The 16,668-nt window shown below is 33.1% G+C and overlaps 3 protein-coding genes across 4 annotated transcripts; 1 reads left to right on the forward strand and 2 right to left on the reverse strand.

Annotated features, from left to right (window-relative positions):
- The first annotated feature begins 1,483 nt into the window (after positions 1-1,483).
- On the forward strand, positions 1,484-3,393 carry LOC114425294 (protein RETICULATA-RELATED 3, chloroplastic-like). Its single transcript, XM_028392162.1, has 2 exons — positions 1,484-1,712; positions 1,917-3,393. Exon 2 carries the CDS (start codon positions 1,922-1,924, stop codon positions 2,969-2,971), a length of 1,050 nt encoding a protein of 349 aa, XP_028247963.1. The 5' UTR covers positions 1,484-1,712; positions 1,917-1,921; the 3' UTR covers positions 2,972-3,393.
- A 2,730-nt stretch (positions 3,394-6,123) lies between these two features.
- LOC114425295 (putative zinc transporter At3g08650) lies at positions 6,124-11,076 on the reverse strand. Its single transcript, XM_028392164.1, has 6 exons — positions 10,749-11,076; positions 9,929-10,620; positions 9,168-9,452; positions 8,593-8,721; positions 7,483-7,580; positions 6,124-7,292 (listed from the first exon to the last, which is right to left on the reverse strand). Exons 2-6 carry the CDS (start codon positions 10,397-10,399, stop codon positions 6,479-6,481), a joined length of 1,797 nt encoding a protein of 598 aa, XP_028247965.1. The 5' UTR covers positions 10,400-10,620; positions 10,749-11,076; the 3' UTR covers positions 6,124-6,478.
- Positions 11,077-13,537: 2,461 nt separating this feature from the next.
- On the reverse strand, positions 13,538-16,297 carry LOC114425835 (pentatricopeptide repeat-containing protein At1g56690, mitochondrial-like). Of its 2 annotated transcripts, none has more exons than XM_028392796.1 (2): positions 13,906-16,297; positions 13,538-13,826 (listed from the first exon to the last, which is right to left on the reverse strand). In XM_028392796.1, exon 1 carries the CDS (start codon positions 16,173-16,175, stop codon positions 14,040-14,042), a length of 2,136 nt encoding a protein of 711 aa, XP_028248597.1. In that variant the 5' UTR covers positions 16,176-16,297; the 3' UTR covers positions 13,538-13,826; positions 13,906-14,039. The 2 variants fall into 2 exon arrangements, with proteins under 2 accessions (XP_028248597.1, XP_028248598.1); XM_028392797.1 differs by having other exon boundaries at positions 13,893-16,297.
- Positions 16,298-16,668: the final 371 nt, after the last annotated feature.

Consider the following 16,668-nt stretch of genomic DNA (forward strand, 5'->3'; position numbering starts at 1 on the left):
TTAAAAACTATCAAAAAAACTATTAAAAAAACTTATTTATTAAACAATTAAATAAATTTTTCAGCTAATAATTAACTAAAATGCTTTGCTAAACATATGTTAAATCAACAATATTTGAATTAAAGTAAAATTATACAAGAGGTCTAATTATAATTAGATATGTCATAATTAATATTATTTCCATAAGACTGATTGCTCATTTTTATTAAGAAGGATAGTCTTGTTACTAAAATAACAATCTCTAATAAACTAAATAACACTTGTTTATATGAGATTGGAAAAATAAAAACTCTTTTAATTACAAGAGAATAAAGTTTAACAATTAGATATTATTAATTAGATATTATTAAAGTTCAAAAAATAAACTGATTATATATTAAATAAAAATTGATGATATATAATGTTTAGATAATTCTTTTAAGAAGATAAATTTATTATTGATTTTATAATTTAAAAATATCAGGAGATAAAATTTATTATATACTAATTAAAATTTGATCAAATATAATAATGAGATTTGTTTTAAAATAAGATTACAATTGATTTTATAATTTTTTAAAAAAATTAAGATATCAAAACTAATTGTACAGTAATTAAAATTTAATAAAATATAATATTTAGTTGAAGATCAAATTTTTTAATAAAAAATCAATTTTTTTAAAATAAATAAATAATAATCTATTGATTTTTAATTTGGAAAAAATCAGTGGGGTCAACCCTCCATATAACGTGTGTTTTTCAATGTATCTCCCATCTCTCATAGGTAGTTTTTAAAATTATTTATAAAGTAAATAATAAATAATTATCTATTTCAGTATAATAAATTTTTAATGAATAGTTTTCATTGTATCCTTTAAGTCATGCCTTTGACATTTTCCTTTAATACAGTAAGAAAAACATTTTTATTTACTACTATTTAACAGTTAATAGAATAATTACTGTAAATATTTTTATAACAGAAATAAAATTAATTTTATGAATTTAATATAAGTACACTGATAATTTAAAATTATTTTACAATATTATTTAATTATAAATTATTATATATATGATAAAAGTATTGTTTTATAATAATCAATTTAAAAATTACTTTTAAGACCATTTATAATAATTAGCTGTATACATATTTTTAATGTTGAGAGTAAATGGGAATTAAATTCTAATTTTATTTTATAAGTTTAATTTTAATACACTATGTTAAAAAAAGTACTATAAAAAATAGTTATTATGAAAAGTCATCAAGCTTCAAGGTTAATATACATTAGACTTTGAAATTAAATGACACTCGGTAATATATTTCATTCCCTCAAATTTTTAAAAACAAAATGCATCATATTACCATTTTCTTTATTTTATGTAATTACAATTCTATCATCATTTTCTCTTTATGAGATTTCTACTTCACTTGATTGTCATAGTTGTCCACTCTAATAAAAACACAAGTCCGCATAGCATAATGATTTTCCAAGCCACGTATAAAACATCACAAGCCCTGGTTCACTCCACTCAACTCAACAACAATAAATAAATTACCCTAGTCACTAGTGTTTGTGTTTTTACCTTCTAATTTCCTAAACTATCATATATCATATATAAATATAAAAAGGGTTTTTTTCCGCTGAAGGTTTAAGTTTAACCTTCGTTTTCGGTGGTTCTTCTGTCTCTCAAGCAGCCAGCATTTGTTCTCTCATCACCACACCATCCAGATCCAGGTAAGCCCTCGTTCCATGATCCCCACCCCACCCTCTTTGAAAAATCTGATCTTTGTTATAAAAATCTATTTTTTTATATATATATATTCTTTTCATGTTTATGAACAATGATCTGTTGCTGTGATCATGAATGAACGAATGATGTGAGATTCATTCATTCGTTTGATCTCAAAGTTTCTCTCTTTGATTTTTCTTCTCTTGCAGATCAAATGGCAGCCATGGCTATGTTGCGTTTGTCACCACTCTCTGGTCAAAACCATGTTCTTTCTTTCCCATCATCGCCATCACCACCACCACCTAAGCTTCAGAACCGTCCTCTGTATCTCACCAATTTGCCTCATTTGCCCCAAAGGTTGAAACTTTCCTTCGCCGGAGGCGCCGGCGGAGATGGGGTCGGACGTGGTGGTGGCAGTGGTGGCGGCGGTGGAGGAGGTGAAAGCTGGGGGGATGATGAAGGAAAATCCAAAGATTCATCTCTTGGAATTTTGGGTCTTTTTCTGAACGGTTGGAGATCAAGGGTTGCTGCTGATCCACAATTCCCTTTCAAGGTTTTGATGGAGGAGTTGGTGGGTGTGAGTGCTTGTGTATTAGGTGACATGGCTTCAAGGCCTAATTTTGGGTTGAATGAACTTGACTTTGTCTTTTCAACTTTGGTGGTTGGGGCTATTCTGAATTTCACTCTCATGTATCTATTGGCACCTACCATGACATCATCAGCATCAAACCTGCCAGCCCTATTTGCCTCATGCCCCAAGAGTCACATGTTTGAGCCTGGTGCATTTTCCCTTTTGGATAGGTTAGGAACCTTGGTGTACAAAGGGACCATTTTTTCTGTTGTTGGCTTTGGTGCAGGACTTGTTGGAACCACACTTTCAAATGGGTTAATCAAGATGAGGAAGAAGATGGATCCAACATTTGAGACCCCCAACAAGCCTCCACCAACCATTTTGAATGCTCTCACTTGGGCTGCTCACATGGGGATTAGCAGCAATCTTAGGTACCAGACTTTGAATGGAGTTGAGTTCATGTTGGAGAGGGTGCTTAACCCTTTAGCTTTCAAGTCCTCAGTGTTGGTGCTGAGGTGTGTGAACAATGTTCTTGGGGGAATGTCTTTTGTGGTGTTGGCAAGGTTGACTGGGGCACAGAGTGTTGGGGGGGAGCAGAAGGAGAATGAGGTTGCTTTGATTGCTGAGAAGGAGAAGGTGGTGGAGTCAGAGAGGGAAGAGGGTTTGCAGAATAATCAGTCGACAGCACCATAAAAGTGATTGTATCACTCACTTTGGCTTGTTTCAGAGCGGTTTGTCTTTTAATTTTGACCAGGGTTGTTGGAGTTGGAGAAGGTAAGGTTTTTTAGTTTTATGAAAAATTGTGTCCTATGGTAGTATGGGCATATGATGAGTCTGGGAGCACCAAATAAGTGGAAAAGGTAGATTGAGATTTGAGACCTAGTCTGTGACATTTGCTGCTTGTATGTATGTATTAATGTTACCTGAAACAACAATAACATGCCAAATTAGTCCGGCCAGTATTGGACCCCCCCTCCCTCATTATAAACAAAATATTTAGGCCATGTAGATGTTTTTGCTTTTATTTCTGATCAATTAGTAGGCTTTTGTTGTCGTTTTCTCGAGCATCCATCCTTGTAAAATTATCATATAATCTATTTTGGGGTATTGGCTAAGTGCAGGTTTAGTTTCATGTTGAAAAATTAATTCTGAATTCAGAATTGATTTTTGATAATATTTTCATATATTTGGTTTTAATCAAAGGATGAAATAATTAAGATTTTATTCACTATTAAATTACTAACTGTAAGTGTACAATAATTATATATATATATATATATATATATATATATATTACAAATGAATAATAAGCTTAAAATTATTTACTAAATTATCTATAACTTTGTAATTAATTATTTTATCATATTAATAGTTTAAAAGGTTTCATCTTATAATAATTTTTGCGTTGAATCTAAAATTTCATATTAAATTAAATCATTTCAAAATTAATTTCATCAACGGTCGTTGGTCATCCAAATACACGCCAAATAAAACCGGAAATTTAATGATAATGATATTGAATCTTGTAGCTTCGATTATTTGGCTGATTTTTTTTAGTATTAATTTAAAAAATAATGGTTGAGAATCATAAATCAGGTCATAACATAAAATGTTTCAAGTTCACATAATTACATATTCGAATATTTATTTGTTGCTTTTCTTGTTTGGTGAGCAACTCTTTTAAGAAAGATACTTTGATGTTTAGAGGTTAGTTGAATAATTGTAACAGTTTTTGTTTTTTAGCATGCGGTTGATATCTTACCTAGTAGTATCATGTCAAAAGTAAGGAAGGAGATTACATTTTTAAGGTGTTTTAAAAAGAATGATTTGTAACTACATTTGAAGTTGTAAAGTAGAGGTGTTTGGAGTTTTGTAATTGCATGAAGATTATTTTTAAAGGTTTTTAAAAGATAATGTTTTGTAATCACAATTGAACTTGTAATATCAAAGTTACCTTTAAAAAATAAGTATCTATAAATGAGACCATAATGACTATAATATTGATATACTTAACATGTCATTAATATCTTATTTAGTAGTAACGCGTGAGGAGTAAGAAGTTTATTTTTAAGGATTTTTGAAAAATAAAGATCCATAACTACATTTGAAGTTGTGATGTGTTTGGAGTTCTTGTAATTACATAAAGCTTATTTTTAAAGTATTTTTCTTTAAAATAACAGTTCGTAACTGCAATTGAGGCCGTAACGTGAAAGTTACCTTTGAAAAATGATGATATTGTAATTGTAAGTGAGGCCATAATGTCAAAATGTTTGGAGTTCGTATAAAAACATGTTTGAATTGCAATTAAGGTCTTGACATCAAAGTGTTTGGAGTTCTTATAACTGCAATTAAGTCACACTTATTTTACTGCAATTAAACTAAGTTTTGTGCATTTACTCTGACATCAAAGTGTTTGGAGTCACACTTATAGCTGCAATTAAGCACAACAATAATAATTGAACTAAGTTTTGTGCATTTACTCTGACTTCTATTACAAGGTCAACTCTAATGGTTTCGTAATTGCAGTCTCATTTTGATGTAACTTTCAATATTTTTTGCTGGAATTATTTCAGAAATCAAGGAATACTACATTATCCCAAGTGGACAAATTGAATTGACAAGTAACTTGTCTTGAGATGTGACAGATTAGTCCAAATTCCCAGAATGCAGTTTACATGAGCGATGGAGGATATCACAAACTCAAGTTAGCCAAGAAGCCTACATAAAGGTTAATAGTAATAAATGCGCATAGGTTATCGTATACTCTTAACACTTTTTATGGGTGTGAAGATGGACTAGATTTCTATGCTTAGACTCAAGTTTCAGTTTTTTAAACTGGGAGATTAATCTTTAATTTAAAATTTAGTTATACTTGAACAAATTAATTATTTTGCAGAGATGTATATGCAAAAATGAAAACAAGTTTTCTCTATGATCGACATTTCAAAAAAGTGACCTTGGATTCAATTGAGCCCTAGGCCGGATCTGTGACAAGTACCATTCTACTCTTTACAAAATTAGTCTAAATTCAAAACCCAATGAACAAAAATTACAAATTGGTTAATAAGATTTATTATCGCATGTATAACTTAGATTTTTCAGTCTGCAAAATTTATCTAAAATTTATCATTTCAAAAAAATAATTAAATACAACATTTCATTTTTTAAAAGGATTACCGAAAGACTTTATCTTGTTCGAGTCTGTTTCTCATTCCTTCCATCATTTTCTTTACCCATTCAACGTCGATTCCGTCACATAAGCAATTCAATAGCGATGCCGTGACATTAAACTATTTTGTCAAACTAGGCTTCAAGACACCAATTTTGTATCTTTTCACTGAAATGATAAAATCACACGCAAAAAATCTTATAACATTACTTGGCTATTGTTAATTTCCAAACATATCGGACAAATAATTTTCTGCTTTATTGCAACAAATACTCACATAAATGAGTGAAAAACAATTATACGAACATAATTCAATAACTTATGCGGTAAACAATTTTTTTCCATGTGTTATCATCTATGAATACAATTCAGTAAAAAAAAATCACTTATGAAAACAATTATGCAAGATTTAAAATTACAGTTATGATTGTAGTTGCAATTTCGCTACAACCTTTATAGTTTTATTTTGTAAAAAATTACAGAAATCTATAATCTTGTTACTATCTTTAATATTGTAAAAAATTTATGACATAAATACAAATGATTTGACCTCAATTTGCTGGTGAAAAAATCTACAAAATCTTAGATATTATCACATACCGTTCTCAAAACATTGCAACTATGTCGTAAATCATCATAAACAACAAAAAAGAAAAGAACTTGTAGTCCAGTAACATTGTAAAATATCGATTCAATTCATAAATAAAGCGCCGAATAATAATAAAAAAGATATCATCTGTTTCACTTCTCAATAGTTTTACATTGTCGGCAAATTTAGATCATGTGTAAAACTGTATATACAGGTAAGCACTAAAATATGACGCCAATGGATATCTTCTAAATGAAAACTTTGGTCACTTGTAAATCTGCCTTCATCTTAGGGAACTTCCATTTGAATTGCTCTTTCTTGTTTCTTTACCATGGATCTCTTCAAATTAGGGCAACCATGCTTCAAGAAACCGAATTACAGAAATGTATACTACTGTTACAAGAGTAACAATAGAGCATGTGGCAAAGGTAGCACTAGACTCTTATCTGACAGCTTCTGGTGCAGAATTGCAGTAAGGTGTATGTAAACAAACCAACCTAGTGAATGTTAGACATAAAGTAGCAAATCCAATACCCATGATGAGGCCACAGGTGCTTTTCCTCTTGTCCAAACTTAGAGCTCTCTTTACTACATTTCCAAAGCTAGGGATCAATCCACCACAGGCAAGAACCATTATGTGATCAAGACCACTGTAGTCAATACCAGTAAGAATAGCTCCTATTGCTGATATTGGTCCCATGAATCCAATTATGGCAGCTGTAGCAAGAGAACCGAGCCAGCTATCAGTGGCTCCAAATATGCAGCTAGCCACGGCTGCACCTCGGGGAAGCCCGTGTAGAGAGACTGGAAGGACCATATGACGACCAAGTCCGTATGCTTTTGGTGCAGCCACTCCCAATGCAAGTCCTTCAGCCAAAGCGTGAAATGCAACTGCACCGCATGATATGAATGATTGAAGGGTGTGAACACTGAGTGGGAAACCGGTGAGTGTAGGTAAGTCATTGACTGAGGCTTTTTTGGATGCTGCCACCTTTAATACACCAGATGATGAAACATGGATGAAAGCAGCCCCCATTCCAAGGAGTAACAAAACAGGAAAAAATCCCAATTTTGAAGACAAAATAAGCTGCACTGGTCGCCAGGCACCAAGAACAAAGGCAATACCACATGCGGTGCTCATGAGGAGAGCATGCTGAAGACGTAAGGCAAGAGCAAATACAACAAGAATAATTCCTCCAAGTAAAGGGCCGAGACCAAAAAGTAATGAAACAAAAAAGCCAGAAGCATCCTCAGAGCTGTAACAAAGAAATCAAAATTTAGGGAAAAGAAAACTGTAACAGAAGAAAGAAAAGAGGGTAGCTTTCTGCATATCTCTACATTTCACAATTTAGCAACAGAGCATGGGTGATTAATACTTTTTCATCAGAGCAACAAAACCCAATGTAACATAACTGATAACCAAAAGGAAATTTAATACAAACTCACTTGTAGTCATGACTGAAATTCTGAAAGAATGTGCTCAGAGCTTCCATAAATGCTACAGAAAGGGTTGCAGCTGATGCAACCTGTGAAGCTGAGGCTTCCTATAACCCAAAAGGAAGAGAAACTAATGTTATAATGTATATATATATATATATATATATATATATATATATATATATATATATATATATGAAGAGAATGGATGATATTAAAAAAAAATAAGGCATACTCCAACCACCCTTTTCATGTTTACTGAAGACGATATTATCTCTGTTTTCCTCCCTTTTGAAGGGTTTATTTGCAACAAGCTTATAGCTTAAAGCTTAATAAACTTTATCTAGAGGGGGGAGGGTGGTGGTGTTAGAATAACTGCATGCAGTTCGTGTATCACAAATCCATTTAATAAATAGGGATTAGTGTCTAAGAGCACCCACCAACTCTTAGCCTTGTAAATTGAACCATGAAGTGTGTGACTGTGTTATGCTGAATGTCTTTTGAATGCTAGAATATATGAAAACATCTTATCATATATTAGACTATCCTTTAGATTAGTTTCCCTATTTCCTCATTTTAATTAGTAGCCATATTTCTTTATATCATGATTCGTTTCTTATTTAGATAGCATTATTATTAATATAAATGAGGGTATGCTCTAGGTTTTAAGAAAATGTATCTCATTGTAATACATTATTATTCAAAGTCTCTTTTCTCTCAATTTCTTCCCTCTATATCTAAACTCCCATAATTTCAACACACAACCCATTATTTCATATAAATTATTCAGGGTTTTTCTTCTTCCTTTTTGTTCAACAATTTTAACATGTATCACAATGGTCAATAGTTTAATACTAGTCAGCCTTGTTAACAGTAAAATTAAATTAAATTACAGCACAAGGTAAGGAGGCCTGAGCATTGCTTTAGAGGGATTGCTAGAGATTTAAAACCATTCATGAGACTTTATCTAATAGCTTAAGCTTTGGGAGTTTATCCACACCGAAAAGCCAAAAAAATTAAAATAAAATAGTTATGAAAAGCCAATTTTTAAGTCTTTAGAATTCTGCAGAGAAGAAAATATCAGAATATCTTCGATGTAAAATAATAATGGGAAATAACCTTGAAAGCATCAGGAAGCACTTCTGCAATAACCATCCAAATCATGCACCCAGCAGCAAATCCCGTACAAAAAGGAAGAAACTTGCTGAATGCATCAGCACAAATAAATGAAGGAACGGCTACAATTGGCTGCATTAACATACAGAATAAGATTTTAAGAGGATGAGGTCAGAGACAGAATGAGAAACTTAAAGGACCTTATCAAATCATCGATGGTCTATGTAATAGTGTACAAAGACAGAGTAGTCCTCTTAGGTTGGATGACACTACCAATCAGTGAAAAGCACTACAACAAATGGTTCTGGCCTAATCATGCAACATATTACACCTCACTTGAATCAGATTAAAAGTGTACCAAAACAGAGTTGAGTGACTGAGAGTCTGAGACCCATCCAATCCTAATTTTATTCCTAAGGATAATGTGAGCATGGGGTTCACAACGGGCAGAAGGGATTGCAAAATTATAGTACATATATAACTCATAAAAGCAACTCTTGAAAGTGATATGCTGACTAAAGTCAAATAATTTTCTCCTTGACAGTTTAAGATAATTAAAATCTTGAATTAAGAATTACCTGGGGTAAAGATGTAATTATGCTCCATAACATAGCATTCTGTGGAGAGACACCCCTTGATGCAAGTACCATGCTCACAGCTAAGCCCTCAGGAATGTTGTGTACCGCAATAGCCAAAGTTACCAATAGGCCTTGAGTGAAACCCTTTGACCCAGCAAATGAGACCCCAACACCAGATCCCTCCCCAAAAGAATGGAGAGTCATTATTCCAATAACAAGAACAACTTTGGTAGCATCAGCACCTTTTAAATCCAACATGCTTACTTCCCCATACTGCTCAAGAAACTGAAACCGAAACCCAAGAGATTAAGCAAGACACAAGTGAGGAAGTTAAAAAACCAAGATTCGTAGAGTAAAATTTGAGAACTATACAACAAAAATGCATCCCAGGCAAACAGAAAAAAAAAAAGAAGAGAAACACTAAACATAACAATACTACTACTAAATGATCAATTCATCAATTTTGCTCACATTTGTTAAGTAGAAGATCAGTGCGAAAGTTCACTGAAAAATCAATACAGCTGACTTGTACAAGTGATGTGAACAAGAAAACCCTTTGTTAATTTTTATTTTCATCTGAAATTGTTGTGGATGTGAAGCTTATCCATATCAACAATGTATGACTCGAGCCTAGCAACATTGAAGAATAAGCCATGTATAGTGCATAAAGCAGCGCTGGAGAAAAAATGCAACACCGAGTATATTCTCTCAAGCAATGCATAGAAAAGTAGAGACACAGATACAGGAAGAAACATCATCACCTTCTTACATAGCCAAATAAAGATTCCACCAGCAAGAATCCCAGTGACAACCCAATTTCCAGCACCAAACTCCTGCCCTTCCTGGATCAGATCAAAGCTCGCTGCCAACATGACACCAGCAGCCATTCCATTACATAATCCAGCCCACTGCGGATCAAGCTCCACAAAGAAGAATGGCACGGCACCTAAACCAGTGGCAGCTGCCATTGCCAGCGTAAACAACGCAACAGTTGAAACCGAAACCTTATTGCTTCCACCCTTCCTACTACCCACCACGCTATTGCCATTCTCAAAATTAAAAGCATTCTCTACACCGGTGCCATCAATTACATTTGTCCCCACATCTTTATGAGGAGCAGCTATGACCTTATGTGAAACTCGATGATCCAATTCCGCATTAGAATTCAAGAGAAAACTCAACAACAAAAACAACAAGGGAACACACAATCTTAGCCTCAGATTTGGAGCCATGTGCAAAATACCCCACTTTCTGAAGGAGCACCTTCTTTTAGCCAACAGCTCCAAACCAAAATTCTCAGAAGCTACAAATACGACTCCATAAGCTTCTATTCTATGATCAACTTAATTCAAGAATCACCTATTATCGAATTCCAGAAAGAATGTAGTTTGAAAAGACACCCCAAATGCAAGTCAGCATTTGGAATAGGGTTTACCGCTCATCACCAACCTACCTGTAGATACCAATAAAACACAACCCAAAAACCCAATTAAAACCCAAAATTCAAATGACATAAAAACATCATTTTTGAAGGAAAAAATTGAAATTGGAATTGAATAGTTAAAGGGGAAGGCGACATACATGCTAGGGTGATTGTTCTTGAAGGGATTCACGGAACCACAGGACGAAGGGAAAAAGGGAAGACTTTTTGAAAACCCTAATTCGATTACTGAAAAGGAATTGAGAGAGGATCACGTTAATAGCAAATGGGAATTTGGGGGCACCAAAAGCAAGCGACTTTGCGCACGCAGAAACCGATGCTGACGTCACCGGGATGTGAAGTGAAAACCGATTAGGCATCCACAGGCCACAGCCCCACCAAAATCCAACGAAATCACAATTTGGGGAAATAAAAGGGTTAATTTGGTTGATGATTAATGTGACGGTGATATTTTCTAAATAGTTTAATGCTTTTTGGAAAATTTTGTGTACCATAACGCGGAAAGATAAATACTAAATAACAAAGCTTTCTCTTGTCTTAATTAAGGGGGAAGATACGAATCCTTATTATGGATTTTATTTTATGACTGAATTGATGTGCTTTGTGACTTTGTCTATTTCCTGTTTTCAATTTCTTCTTTTTATTACTTTTCCAGGTTATTATGGATTTTATCTTGTACAAAAGTAAAATAAATCTAAACATTTTAAAAATAAATTGTGTAACTCAACTCACTCAATTAAACATGATGGGTTAGTTATTGTAAAATTTATAAGAATTTCTACATATAAAAAGAAAATTATTAGTTAGTCACTTAAGTGTAATTTATTTCGTCCATTTCTTATTATAAGGTCTAAATTAAGAATGTAACTTAATTATTTTTATAAAATTTATTCTATAATTTTTCATATATTAATTATTTTTTTCAGAAAAATATCTTTTATTAACGTCACTCATTAATGTTTATTAGTTTTATTTAGGAGAATAGTTTTTAGAAAAAATATTAATTTAAGATAAATTTAATGCTCCAAATTAAATTAACCAAATTCCTGGATTAATTAATTAGACCTTATAATAATATCTAGAGGCAGTAACATTAGAACATAAATCTCATAAAAATATATATAAAGTTAACATAGAAAAGCTAACAAAAACCTATAAATTAACAACTCTAATTAAAGTATATTTGTTTTTTTTTTTTTTACTGTATTTAAGTATATTTGTTAGTGTTGTTGTTGATCAAAATCTGAACGTTCGGTAGTTTGACTTTGAAGCAATTTGATCATGTCATTCTCACATAATTATTTATTTTTTTGAATCGTTAGATTAAACTTTCTAAAATTCTACACTAGTTGGTTCATTATGTAAAGAGAACTTGAACATTTTAAAATCGTTAGATCGAAGATTTGATTTTACAACAACACTTAATTTTATTTAATCAGATTATTCACATTAATGGTATATTAATTAACGATATTAATCAATGATTTTTTGCATGAACATTTTTAATATAGATTAATATTTATCTCATGAAAAATGATAATAATTTAAAATAATGATTTGATTAATATGTGACTAAATTTAAAAGAATTCATAATTAAAATATATGTTTTTTTACATAAGAAGATCATTTATAGTATTATGTAAAAAAAAAGTTTATAATACATTTTAAAAAGGATTTAAATTTAGATAGTGGTAAATTTTTCTCTAACCAAATTTATATATATATATATATATATATATATATATATATTCACAAATTAAATTCCTAAGTTATAAAAAAATTGTAACAGTCAAATCAACATTAATAACTAGATCTTAAAAATTAAACATGTACATTTGATTTTGCTATAATCAAATTTATAATAAATATATTTATTCACAAATTAAATTTATTCACAAAAATTTATCTTTATCTTTTTTATATAAAGGAAAATATGTGGGGTATTTTTGGAAATATATTATTATTGAGGTATGCAATTTTTGGAATTCTATTATTATTTTTTATTAAATAGCATTTAACATGTCAAACAAATCCAATACACACATTTGATAAATTTTCCTATCAGTGTCAATTTATAATAATATCAATATTTGAATCCATCAAAATGATATATTAAAAGAATTTGAATCAATCAAATAAATAAGATATTGGAAAATTTATCATTTAACGTTTCAAAGAATCCTTAAAAGTTTTATTAACGTTTAACATTTAACGTGTCAATCATAGTTTTATTAAATAGCATTTAATGTTTTAAAAAAATTACCATTACGTTAAAAGAATCCTTTATTGGAAATAAAACATAATTGTTTTAATAGTATTAAAAATTATATATTGAAAGATGTTGAAATATATACAGGAAGGAAATATATAATTGTTTTAATAGTTATTACATAAAATTTGTTTAGAGGTTACGTGACACACCCATTAGACAAGGGGAGTAAAAAAGGTATGGGTTGGTGAGAGGAGGTCAATTGGACGAAGGACGGTTGAGGGCACGAAGAGGACGGAGTTAATAAGGAAGGCTTCAAAGATAGGAAATTGGACTTGCATTCTGTAGGAATGACAAAATAAACTCAATCTTATCTTATCAATATCCTGTTAGAGGATAATTATTCGTTTATTGGGATTAGGAATGTGGACAAATATTTACCTGGAATTTTTTTACAAAAATGAGTGCTAGTACCAATATTATAATATCCACCTTGTCCTAATCCACATAATTATATTAATGTATTAAATATATTATTTAAGTAAATAATTTATATCATACATATATTTTTTTTAATAAAAAACTATATTTTCCTAATTTTATGACTAACAATAACAGTCAATAATGAATTCTAATTCAACATATTTTATATTAAATTTGTTTTATATTTTATTTAAAAATATTGAATTATTATTTACTTTTATTTATAAATTTATGAATTTGTTCACAAATTCATTTAAGATTAACTTCAAATTGTGAATGATATCTTCTGTCTATAATACAGAATGTGATGCCAGATTGATAAGCATTTTACCTAAAATTCTCTATGAATCATCTATATTTCCCAATTAAATCATATAACCAGAGCATACGCTGGCTTTGGGAGATTGTCTTTCAAATTCTTTCCAAGTGGAGGCAAATTCTCCACTTTAAACACATCTCAAGGTAATGCAAATTTCAGTTGGAAAAAAATCCCTTCGTATAACGTCAACTGGCTCTTCCAATTTTCTGCATAAAAAACAAATACTATGTCATCCCAAATGATGCTGTCAGCTGAATGTAAAATATACTCACTCATGTATGTTACCAATGCAATTTGTAAGGGGAGCTTCAGTTTGATTGTAAAATACAGCCCACCAAAGTACATGGTATCCAAGTCCATCATGCTCAGGAACTAAGCAACCCTCTTTTCACATCTTATGCCATATGTGTTCCAAGGAATCACCAATAGTCCTTGCAAGAACAGTGACCATCCTTAAAATGATGAAATCTATTAGCATCCCTCAAAATGATCTCCCTTCCAGTGACTTTTGCAATCAATTTAATTGCAGAATGGCAATCACCACAAACCCGCAAATTTTTCATAACTCTAATTGGCATCCCTTCTGGCACTTTTAGGAGTCCGTATGCTACGGCTAGCTTTTCACTATGATAACCCAAGCTATGTGTCTTCTCTTCCTCATCCACATCGTGAAGGACAAAGCTACCATCAGGACAGTACCCAGCTTCCCTTAACAATCCACCTAACTTCTCCAACATTTTCATGATAATAGGCTGCTCAGGATGGCCCTTGCTGTCTCCCCCAGTGAACATATGTACCTTTTTCTCCACCTCAATCCAACTACAGCCAGGCAATTTGGTAACACTCCTAGCTTTTATTTTTTCCCTAAGGACTTCAACATCTCGCCATCTTCCTTTATAAGCATACATATTTGAGAGCAAGACATACGGTCCAGCATTTTTGGGTTCTAGCTGTGCAAGTTTCTCAACTGCAACTTCAGCCAAATCCAGCTTCATATGGGTTCTGCATGCTCCCAACAATGCACCCCAAACAATAGCATCAGGTTCCATAGGCATCTTTTCTACTAGTTTCATTGCTTCATTTACCTGGTCTGCTCGGCCTAGCAAATCAACTAGGCAAGCATAGTGTTCAATTCCAGGTTCCACTTGATATTTACATTTCATTGTTTCAAACAATTCAAGCCCTTCTTTCACCTTACCACTATAGCTACATGCTGAAAGAACTCCGATGAAGGTAACATCATCTGGTGGAACTCCAGAAGAGCACATGTCATGGAAAACATTCAAAGCCTCCTCTCCCAAGCCATGCTGGGAATAACCCGTGATCATAGAGTTCCACATAACAACATCCTTCAAAGGAAACCTGTTAAAAACCTGTTTTGCTCTTACAAGATTGCCACACTTAACATACATTGTAATCAAGACCGAGGCAACATATAAATCCTGATCAAATTCAGATCTCACCAACTGGGCATGCACCTGCTTGCCATGGTCAAGACTGGCCAGGCTGACACACACAGAAAGAACACTAATCAGCGAAGGGAAATTCAACGCAAGCCCTTCTCTCTGCATCCTCCGAAACAAACCCAATGCTTCCAACTCATACCCTTTCCGCTCATACACCTTAATCATCGCACTCCAAGTCCCATTGTCCCTCTCCTTCATTCCCTTAAACACTCGCCTTGCTTTATCCACCTCCCCATTAAGCCCAAACCCCATGATCATCTCATTGCAAACAACAACTGGCTTCACCGGCATCGCATCAAAAAGCGAGGAAGCCTCTCTCATCCTCCCACTATGAGTATACCCCAGAAGCATAGCCGTCCAAGACACCTCATTCCTCTCCGGCATCACTTCAAAAAGCTTCCTTGCAACATCCACCTTCCCATTCCTTGCATAACCAGAAACCATAGCGGTCCAAGTAACCACATTCCTCTTCGGCATTTCATCAAACAGCGCACGCGCCTCGTCCAAGCGGCCCTCCTCGCAATACCCTCCAATCATGTTGGTAACCGCCACCACATCCTTCTCAGGCATCATATCAAACAGCTTGCGCGCATCGTCAACACGACCCTCTTGCAGCAGCCCACCGAGCATGACGGTCCACGACACCACGTTCTTGTGAGGCATGTGCCAGAATAGCCGTTCCGCTTCCGCGACATCACCGTTCCTCACGTAGCCGCGGACCATGGAGGTCCACGAAACAACATTGCGATCGGGCATTGTGTCGAACACCCTGCGCGCCTCGCTGAGCATTCCGTTCTTGATGTGGCCCGAAATGAGGCCGTTCCATGAAACGGTGTTTCTTTGGGGCATTTTCTCGAACAGGAGGAGGGCCTCGCGAGGTTGGCGGGCTTCGAAGTACGCGGCGACCATGGCGTTCCACGAAGAGACGGTTCTGTGAGGGAGAGGCGTTTCGTCGAACACCTTCCGAGCATGGTCGAGTTGACCGTTGCGCGCGTAACATGCGATGGCGTAACTGCTACTAGTGGTGCACTGTAGTCTCACTTGCAGCATCATGCAACGACGCAGAATTGCGCGACCAGAGTGACCCATGTACACATGAATGCAAAGGATGCAACGTTAGCGTTTCTTCCTTATAACCATGATTACTTTATGGTAATTAGTTATTTTTTGACAAATACTTTATGGTAATTATAGAGAGGGGAATGATTTTTTCTTCAAACAAATATTTTTTTAATTTAGTATTTTTTTGTAAAAAAATAATAGATTAGTATAAATATAAGAATTTATTTAAATGCATTTTGAGTATATTCTTTTTACTTGAACAAATTGTCACGTCTAATGAAAATGTTATGTCCTAATGTTTTATTTATAAATGTTATATAATCCTCTTAATTTTAAAATGATTTTTTTATTATCTACGCTAAAATCACGTTCCCAAATATTTATTAATTGCGTGTTCGTGTAAGCATTTATTAAATTGATTTGAAATAAAATTAGTTTTGCAAAACTGATTTTACTTAAAATTAATTTTAAGTGAAGCAATTTATTTAAGAGAAAGTTGAACTGATTTTAGTTGTATGAT

The sequence above is a fragment of the Glycine soja genome, chromosome 9 (assembly GCF_004193775.1).
Source record: "Glycine soja cultivar W05 chromosome 9, ASM419377v2, whole genome shotgun sequence".
Classification (NCBI taxonomy): Eukaryota; Viridiplantae; Streptophyta; class Magnoliopsida; order Fabales; family Fabaceae; genus Glycine; species Glycine soja.

Excerpts from the sequence above, each read along its gene's own strand:
- LOC114425835 (XM_028392796.1), bottom strand. The coding sequence starts at position 16,175 with ATGGGTCACTCTGGTCGCGCAATTCTGCGTCGTTGCATGATGCTGCAA.
- LOC114425294 (XM_028392162.1), top strand. The coding sequence starts at position 1,922 with ATGGCAGCCATGGCTATGTTGCGTTTGTCACCACTCTCTGGTCAAAAC.
- LOC114425295 (XM_028392164.1), bottom strand. The coding sequence starts at position 10,399 with ATGGCTCCAAATCTGAGGCTAAGATTGTGTGTTCCCTTGTTGTTTTTG. Across the intron at positions 8,722-9,167 it reads TAATTACATCTTTACCCCAG|CCAATTGTAGCCGTTCCTTC; the intron begins GTAATTCTTAAT and ends ATGTTAATGCAG. Across the intron at positions 7,581-8,592 it reads TGCTTCCTGATGCTTTCAAG|GAAGCCTCAGCTTCACAGGT; the intron begins GTTATTTCCCAT and ends TTTGGGTTATAG.